Raw genomic sequence first — 10221 nt, 5'->3', positions numbered from 1 at the left:
ATGTCAATTGTGTTGTAATGATATGCTTCTTCTAAGTATGTTGTTATTAAATAAATCATTAAAAAAATATATTAGCTGCTTTTGTCACAAAAAAGTGACGACATGAGATAATGGGTACTGTTAAATTTGCTTCATCACGGAAATCATTCTATATCTGTATGTGTCTCCTAAAATCATGTTGTAAACTTCAGCTATAAATAATAAAATTTATAAAAACAGAAAGGTAGCCTGCAGAGATGGCTCAGAGATTAAGAGCACTTACTGCTCTTCCAGAGAACTCAAGTTTGATTCCCAGCACCCACATCAGGCAGCTCATAACCACCTACAACTCCAGTTTCAGGAGATCTGATTTCCTCTTCTGGCCTCTATGGGTACCCTCGCACATGAGATACACACACACACACACACACACACACACACACACACAAAAAAAAATATTAGATTTGAGGAGGAAGCATGGAAATTTACATCATGCTAATTAGTAGAGGTGATAAACATTAGCCCTGAAATCTGTCCGATGACTTCATAGACATACACAGGCGCCAAGGATCCACGTGCAACCGGTTATGACTAGTAATACATACAGATTAGAGATGCATTCCTTTCAGAAAACACAGTTTACTGTGTAAGAATCCTGGTTTTAAAGATGGTATTGGTTAAAGAAATAAGCTCTATACCCACAAACAGGGCTTGATATACTGCGTTAGTTATGTATTTTATGCACTAATTTTCTTAACTGGACAGTATTTTTTCTCACTACTTACTTTTTTGGTAAGAGAGTCATCTGAATCAGAAGGCATTCTTGTTGAGACGTGAAATATTACTTCTACTGTAGAGGTAGCAAAATATGGAGTGGTCAGTCCAGTGCTTTTGTTTTTCTGTAGTCCTCCCATGAAGCCACAGTGATTTGTAAGGTTTACCTGGGAGCAAAGAAGAACCACATGAACATGATCAACTGAACAAAACTCAGAAATATCATCAAAGGAGAAAACTTTCACTTTATACAGACATTGGGAACCAGGTGGTCTTTTACATGTTATCAGCCAATACTAAATCTAGAATTACAGCTGGTCTTTGAATCTGTGGGGTCTACCCCTCCAGATCCAACTGACTATGGGTTGAAAGCATTCTGAAAAAAAAAATGAGCTTGTACCCAATACGTACAGTTTTCTCTTGCCATTATTTCCTAAACAACACAGTATGATAACTGCTTGGTTTTATTTAATTCAGGGGTCTCATGTAGCCCAGGCTGGCTTTGAATTCCCGATCCTCGTGTTTCCACCTCCCAAGTGCTAGGGTCATAGGCATAGGCCACCACAGAGCTTGATGTAACAAGCTAGTTATATAATATTTACATTTGATTAGTTATTATACATAATCTAACTAGATATTATTCAAAAATGTGTATTATGCCATGTTATTTTATAAAGGGACCTGAATACTGTGGATTTTGGTATCTGAAAGGGGTCCTGGAACCAATCCCCACAGATACTGAAGACAACTGTATTAGTTATAGCAGATGTGGTCAAATTAGTATCTTTTAACTATTTGAGTATCTCTAATTAGTAGGAGTTCATAAGGAAAGAAATACACTGTTGTTCACTAAGAACGTTTTGTCAGAGAGTAATAAACTGAAATGATCTTGGAAAAAATTAAAGCAATGTTAACTTCACAAAATGATTACTTAGGTATTTCATATTTGATCATAAAATTGACTACCTAGTTTATTAGTACTCATTAGAATCTAGAATTAAAAACCATGAAACACAGAACTTGATTACACTTTAAGGGCTTTTATTTGTCTGTCTATATGTTTTTAGGTTACTGGCTTCTTCAGCTGAGTCTGGGTTTTATGCAGTAGAAGGAGTCTCAGAAAGCTCACCATTACACTATTTCTTATACCGAAGCCCTTAGCTGGTCTACCTTCTTTCCATCTTTCAGTGTTCTTAATTTTGTTCTTTAAAAATTTTTTTTTATATTTTATGTATTATTTTTATTTTATGAGTGTATTGCCTGAATATGTGAGTACACCTATGTCATGCACTGCCACGGAGGTCAAAAGAGGGCTTCAGATTCCCTTGGAACTGGAGTTAAGGACAGTTCATAGCCACCATGTGGGTGCTGGGACTCGAACCTGGGTCCTCTACAAGACCAGTCAGTGCTCTTAACCGCTGACCCATCTCTCCAGTCACCTCAATTTTGTTTTATAAGTACTGTCCAGGATTGTGCTGTACTCATACAGAACAGAGATACTACATCTATGCAAATGTTCTAGAAATACAAATCCCTTCTCTACAAGTTGATGAGTTTTATTATATTCATGGATAATTGTAATCATCGTCACAGTCAATTTAAGTATATTTTCACCACTTCCAAAAGTAATCTCATACCACTCAGCACTTACAGAAGTCATTCTTCTCTTCCCTCAGCTTCCCTCCCCAACCAAGCCTAAGCTTGAAGGTACATTCTTGATATAGCAAATATCATTATGTGTATTAGTTGCTTTGACAAAACACCTGATGAAAGCTACTTAAGGGAGAAGGGGTTTAGTCTGGTTCATAGTTCAAGGATACAGTCCACCATGGCAGGAAGTCACAGCAGCAGGAGCTTAAGGAACATTCATCACCTATCAGGAATCAGAGAGTAATGAATGTTTGTGCTCAGCCTGCTTTCTCCTTTTATTCATTCTGGGACTCCAGTCCATGGAATGATACTACCCATATTTAAAGTGGGTTTTCCCACCTCAATTAACCTAATTTAAATAATCCCTCATAGACATGTCCAGAGACTTGTTTCCATGTGATTCCACATTGCATCAAGTTGACTATCAAGATTATGTACCACGTCATTCATTTCTTTTTATGGCTGAATAATATTCCCTTGTATGGATATACCACATTTATTTATTTAGTTATTCACTGATGATCATATATATAGGTTGCTTTGTCATTTCATTATTATATATAAAATGCTCTGAATATATATGTATATGTTTTTGTGTACTTACACTGTTTCCTGGGAGTGCAGCTAGGAGGAGAACTATTTGATCATATAGCTTCTCTATGTCTAGCTATTTGGTGATCTACAAGACTGTTTTCAACAGTGGCTATACCATTTTACATCCCCTCTAGCAGAATATGAGAGTTCAGATTGCTCTAAATCCTAGCTGAAGTTATTACTTGACTTTTTCATTCTAACCATCCTGGTGGGTATGAGGAGATATCTCACTGTGGTTTTCCTTTGTATTTCTCTGATGACTACAGATGTCAAGAATCTTTTCATGTGTTTATTGGGCATTTACTTAGTTTTGGAGTAACATCTATTATAGTCCTTTGACCATTTTAACTGAATTTCCCTCTAATTCTTTTTTAAATCTTTTTGAGACAGGTTCTTCCTGTAGCCCCAGCTGGCCTGGAACTCACTATGTAGACTAGGCTGGCCTTGATCTTACACTGATCTGCCTGCCTCTGCTTCACAAATGCTGGGACTAAAGGTGTACACTATCATGTCTGACACCCTCTAAATTTTAATTTGTATGGATCTTTTGAATACTCTATGTACAAATCCTTTCTCAAATAAATTATTTGCAACTGTTTTCACAATTCTTGGGCTGTTTTTTCGCTTTGCTAATGATGTCTCTTGAAGCACAAAAGTTTTAATTTTGATGAATACTATTTCCCTTGTTGCCCATGTGTTTAGTATCACATGTAAGATCTCTTTGCCAAATCTGAGGTCATAAATATTTGCACCTATATTATCTTCTAAATATTTTATACTTTTAGGACTTTGATAAATTTTTAGTTAATTTTCATATATGTTGTGCCTGACTTCAGTTTCTAAAAGATTTATTTTATTTTAAATTAGGTGTATGTATGTGTTGCTCATGTGGGGGTATGTATAATGTTAGTATGGGTGCCTGTAGAGGCCAGAGGTGTTAGATTCTCTGAAGCTGGAGTTATAGACAGCTGTGAGTTGCCATATGAATGCTGGGAACTGAATTCAAATCCTTTGAAGGAACAGTACATGCTCGTAACCACCAATCACCCCTCCAGCCTCAGCTCCATTCTTTTGCACATGACTATTCAGCACCAGTTGTTGACAAGATTCCTTTTTCTGCTGGATGGTCTTGGCTAAAATTCAGTTAACTAGTCATGCACTTCTTTTAAGACTCTCAATTCTATTTCACTGATCTATATGTCTATCTTTGTTCAAAGTACCACACTTTTATGAAAAAATTATTTTTATGTCTATGAGTGTTTTGCCTGCATGTATGTAAGTGCACCAGTGTATTCAATGCCCATGGAAGCCAGAAAATGGTGTCAGATCCCATGGAACTGGAGTTATGGATGGTTGTTAGTTGCCATGTGGGTACTGGAAATTGAATCTAGGTCCTCTGCAAAAGCAGCCAGTGCTCTTAACCCTGAGCCAACACTCCAGCCCCTACTGCATTATCTTCATTAGCACTATGCAGCAGTGAATTGTGAAATCAGGAGGTACGTATGAGTCCTCTCAATTTGCTCTTCTTTTCATGTGTCCCTCATTTTTACTAAGGATTCTATGACTTTTTTCTTCTTTTTTTCAAGACAGGGTCTCATAATTCATAGTCTTCAACAGTTTTATCATATATTATCTATAATAACTTTGAGAAGTAATTGACAACTATAAGAAAGATTTTTCATTGTACATTTAAATGGCTACAAAGGATATTATTTCCAGTATACAGCTTTAATTATACTTTCATCAAAATTTTGAAAGTACAGATTTGGGTGATTCAACATACATATTTTTTTAAATTAAAAAGTTTTTTTCTTTTTCTTTCCTTTTTTAGCCCACGCTGGCCTCAAACTTGCTATATATCAAAGGCTGGCCTTGAACTCCTGATCCTCCTGCCTCTATCTCCCAGGTGCTGGGATTACAGGCATGTTCTACCACGCCAGACTTAATTCAATATATAGTAATCACTATTACATTATTAGCTTAGTGACAAATGAATTCATCCCATCAGCCTCATTTTGTGAACATACATGACACTCATTTTTCGATTAAATAAACAGATTAACACAACCCTCTATGACAAATACTTAACTTTTGAATGATTAATTCTAAAGTGTATTTCATAGTACAGGAACCTTGACCAAGTTCGTTGCCACATCAATGAAATACCTTTCAGTATTTCTTGCTTTGCTCTCAGAGGCTCTCTCACTTAAGAGAACACCCTCTTGAACTGTTTCTTTTGTTGGTGCCAAACCTCTTTGGGTAAGGTAGGAACTGGGGTGGGTGAACAGTAGAACTTTCTTTTACAAAATGGAACAGAAAAATACGATTATCTGGAAATTCATTTCCTTAAAACCAAGCATGCCCATATATTCCTAGAAAGCCACTGTAGAGTTCTAAGGCCTTAGCTTGAAGATCACTGGACTAGTAGCCATGCCCATAGAAAAATCTGGATGTAAATCTATGAGTTTAAATGCCCTTTACAATATTCCCTCTAAAAACCCAGTCAACAGTTTACCTTTAGAATTCCAATAGCCGCTCTGTTTGTAGATGAGACACAAAGCAGAGACAACAAACCCACTGTTAAGTTGCTCTGTCTCCTAAATAATGTTTCTAAAACAGGACAAAGAGGAAAAAGAAAAATAGCCCTGATCCCAGATACTGTTTCCACATTCATGGATGCAAATAACCACTGATGAAAACAATAGCAAATGTATCTATAGCGAACACTTTTTCTTGTTATTTTTGTGTGTATGTGCACGGTTTTATGTACAGGTGCATGTGCACAGGCACATGGAACTGGAGGACAGCCGTGGCTGTTGTTCTTCAGGAGCCATCCGTACTGCTTTTTGAGACAGGATCTTTGACTGGCCGGAATAGTCAAGCAGACTAGGCTGGCTGGCCAGAGAGGCCCAAGGACCTGCCTGCTTCTGCCTCCCTAGCACTGGGATTACAAATGCATGTCACTATTGTCAACTTTTTAAATAGGTTCTGGGGAATGAATACAGGTCACTTTATTGACTGAACTATCTCCCCAACCCTCTTGTCATTATAAGGGATGGAGGAAGGGAAGGATAGAGTGAAGGAGGAAGGGAAGAACAGAGAATGTGAGTGGAGGTCAGAAGTTGGCATCAAATGTCTCCCTCAGTCATTCTCCACTTCATTTTACTTTTGATTTTTTGAGACAAAGTTCCCCTGTAGTGCCGGCTGGCTAAGAACTCACTATGTAGACTCAGTTGGTCTTGATCTCACAGAGATCAGCCTGCCTCTGCCTCCTGAGTATGGGATTGAAGGTGTGTCCTACCACTTTATATTTTTGAGACATGGTCTCTCACCGAACCTGGAGGTGCTGATCTAGCTGTCTGGCTGGCCAGTGAGATCCCAGGATCTTCTTATCTGCATTCCCCAGCATCAGCAGCAGCTGTGCTTGATTTTTACATGGGTGCAGGGGATTCAAACTCAGGTCTTTACGCTGGTACAGTAAGCACTTCAATCCATCTTCCCATTCTCTCTCATTATTTCTTAAACAATATGGCATAGAAATGAATACACAGCATTTAGACTGTTAGGTATCGTAAGAAATTTAGGTTTGATTTAAAGTATACAGGAAGAGATGCATTTGTTTTATATAAATATCCCACCATTATGAAACATCCCTGGATTCTGGTATCTGCAGGTTGATGTTGAAACTAATTGCTCAAAGATGCTGAGGGATGATTATAAAATAACATTTGGCATAATTTAAAAACAATACCTCCCAACCAAGACCAGCTACAAAATCTTCATATGCTTGGCTTCCTCCTATATTGGTGAGAATGGAGTGTTTATCTTCTTGTCCTTCAGCAACGTAGAATACTGCAATCTTATGTGTCTCTCGGCTACAAAACAGAAGATTATACCATTCATTTCATCTTTCGTTCATTAAACCCTACGTACAAAACATGCAGAAATATGATGAAAAAGAGATATTATAGCTTACAAGAAGAGACAAATAACTGCAATATAAATTTAAAAAAGTCTAAAAAGTGACAAAATTGCTACTGGAACAGAAGAAAAGCCTGATTACCTCTAAGTGGAGAAACAGAGAGCATCGTGAAGATGGTAATACTGAGCTGGGTAAAGGTAAGAAAAAATTGACAAATGAAGAGACAGAATATGAGGAAGGGCAGATAAATGTGAAGATGCAGATCATCTGAAGAGTTGGCCATTGTGCAGCACAGCTGCATCCAGGGTCAAAGGGACTGCGTTTTTGTGTTTTAGAGCTAAGTAGCAATGAGTAAGAAATGATATTTCTCTTTAAAGTGCATACAACACAGAAGAAGCGCGTGCACACACACACACAGGCATGGAATCATTGCCACATTCTTGGACATTTATCTCTTAGATCTCTCTAATTTATACATATTCATAAAAGCAAACTTCTTATAATAAATCTGGCAATCGAAGCTAACTGGACTACACTATGTTTTATGAATATTGATTTAACATCATGGACTGCTTACTTCATGACCAGAAGTCAAGCTCTTGTTGCCATACTATGTAGGAATTAAAAAATAGACCATAGCTAACAGCAAATAATGATTGAAGTTACTTTAAAGCTTTAGCTTGAAAACTGGATTCTACAAATTTTGAAGTCTTCAGATCATGATTGTGGGTTTCAATGTCAGCAACAAAGTTTAAGTCGCTTTCAATAGTTGCCAGTACTTAACTTAGGTGGTAAATACACAGGAAAAGTTCCAATGTGGCCAATGTATTGTTAAGACAATCTAGTGTAAGCAGGGAGGCAACTGTAATTAGGGGAGATAAAAGGTCCTCCAGAATTATGAGTATGGATCTTGATGGCTTCTTTTGCAAATAAAATCCAATTAAACTGTTGAAAATGACTCTTTTCTAAAAATCTGTTTTTTAAAAAAATTTAACCTCAAGCAAATAGGTACAGGAAAATATTCATTCAAGAAAATCTACTAAATCTTGCTAAGAACATTCTTTGACATATGCCACACTTGTTTTCTGATATCCCACCTCCTCAGCTCCATGTTACCCAAATTTTGGCCTGAGCATTCTATTTAAGTCTAGCAGAGACAGGTTCCCCTCTCCTTTGGCTAAGATTTCATCCTGGAAGACATAGGTTACTGGTAGCAGCCATCATCTTTCCCCAACCCATTACAGAAGCTCTTTGTACACAAGTGCATGAGTGGACCACATGTCCTTTCCCTTACTTAGTTTCCCCTTTTTAAAAATTATTTTTTATTTTTGGGGCTGGAGAGATAGCTCAGAGGTTAAGAGCACTGGTTGCAGAGGGCCCAGGTTTGATTTCCAGCACCCACATGATGGCTAACAACGTCCATAACTCATTATTTTTATTTTATGTGTATGAGTATACTGCCTGCGTTGTGCAATGCCTGTGGAGGTCAGAAGAGGCCGTTGGATCCCCAGGAACTGAAGTTATGGATGGGTTGTTAGCTACCATGTGGGTGCTGGGAACTGAACCTGGGTCCTCTGCAAGAACAGTCAGTGCTCTTAACTGCTGAATCAGCTCTCCAGCTCCCAGTTCCCCCTTTTTAGAGTAGAAGCTCTAGGTGCTAAAGGCTGAATCCCAACATTCCTTATTCCAACTGTGCTTGGAAGGAGAAGAGTGAAAGTTCTGCTAGAAATATCCCTTGAAGATGACTAGGACCTTCCAATCCTTCCCCACATGCCCAACTGCAGAGTGAGGGTATCACTCCAGGTAAAGCCAGTCCTTGATCCCAGCTCAGGTTTAAGTGGTAGACAAATACTACCCAGGGTAAGAGACAAGCCTTAAAGACAAAGAACTTAGCACTAGTTCTTCCTGAGAAGACTGACTACCTGGACCAGAGCTTGGAGGAGAGCAATTAGGAGAAGCTGGCGGCTCTATGACACAAGTGAAACAGCAAAGCATCCAGAAGTTTAACAGCAAGAACCAAGAACAGACTGTTATGAAGAGCACCTCTGGGACCAGAGTCAATTCTGGAGGTCAAGAAGCCAGGATGCACTTAGGAGCAATTCAAGTAAGACACATGGGGAAAGACTCATCAGTACTATGCAATACTCTAACTCTGGGCCAATTTCCAGGAATCCAAGACTTAAAATGAACATTCAATTAGCCCTTTTATCTGTAATCTGGGTGCATGCACAAGGTGAGTGAACTTCAAGCTACTACTCTCTGCATGAAGGTGGGACAAAAAGAGAAACACTCTAAATTGTGATGGTAGCTTCCAAGCCACATACAGCAATGAATAAATGAAAATATAACTGGCTAAGGCAGGTGGTATTTAAGAACAAACTTTGAGTAATACGCAATGATATAAACTCAGGGAAGGCCCCTCAGGGAATGGTCAGGTTAAACCAGAAAACTAAGTATTAAAAAAGTCTGAGAAGGAAGATTAGAGGTTCACACTGTTGGGAAATAAAGCTGCTGAGAAATAAATGACCAAGCACTACTACTAACATCCTTCTGACACAAATACACAGAGAAAGCTGAAAACAAAAGGCATAAAAAGACACCAGGTATCAAGTGAGCTGGAATGGTTCTGGCAATGCCATACTAATACATTAACCTCAAAACAGTTCAGAAAAATCAGTGAAATCAAAGCCCAGGGCAGACATCAAATTGGCCTTGCTTGTCTCCTACATTGGGGAACTTATCCAAAGGCTTTATTCTCTCTTGTACTGAAGCACTCACAGTAATAGCTCCAGATCAAAGCTGTTTCTTAAGATGATCAACAAAACGGATAGCTTTTACATAGATTAAGAAGAAAAAGAATCATGGGCCAACAAGATGGCTCAGCAGGTAAAGCACCTGCCACATAAACCCACACACCTGAGTATAATTATTGGGACCTGCATAAAGGTGGCTCTCCACCTTTATCTGACATCACAAAGTTGTCCTCTCCCACATGTGTGCCATTGCATTCACCTGCCCATACACACATATCAGACACACATACAATAATGATAAACAGAATTTTAAGAAAAGGGAATCATGTTACCAAAATCAAGCGTGCAAGAAGGGACATTACTACATGCCATACAGAAATAAAAAGGAGAGAGAATACTATCAATAACTGTATGCAAACAAGTAAGATAAATTAGATTAAATGGACAACTTTCTAGAAAGATACAAATTACTAAACTCATTTGAAGAAATATAACCCCCCCCAAAATGTAACTATATAGTACTGAGATTCGAAAGGAAGTCTATTTCAG

At 38.1% G+C, this 10221-nt stretch overlaps 1 protein-coding gene across 12 annotated transcripts in view; it reads right to left on the bottom strand.

Annotated features, from left to right (window-relative positions):
- Ralgapa1 (Ral GTPase activating protein catalytic alpha subunit 1) overlaps window positions 1-10221 on the bottom strand; it is a 276016-nt gene that overhangs the window by 65545 nt on the left and 200250 nt on the right. For all 12 annotated transcript variants that reach the window (XM_029563450.1, XM_029563452.1, XM_029563451.1 and 9 more), the window contains 2 exons: window positions 6749-6872; window positions 765-920 (listed from right to left, as the gene is read on the bottom strand). In XM_029563450.1, the coding sequence (XP_029419310.1) occupies window positions 765-920; window positions 6749-6872 (280 nt within the window). The remainder of the gene's footprint in view (window positions 1-764; window positions 921-6748; window positions 6873-10221) is intronic.

Source organism: Nannospalax galili, unplaced genomic scaffold (genome assembly GCF_000622305.1).
Source record: "Nannospalax galili isolate Female #2095 unplaced genomic scaffold, S.galili_v1.0 scaffold816, whole genome shotgun sequence".
Lineage (NCBI taxonomy): Eukaryota > Metazoa > Chordata > Mammalia > Rodentia > Spalacidae > Nannospalax > Nannospalax galili.
This window is presented reverse-complemented; position numbering and strand designations above follow the sequence as displayed.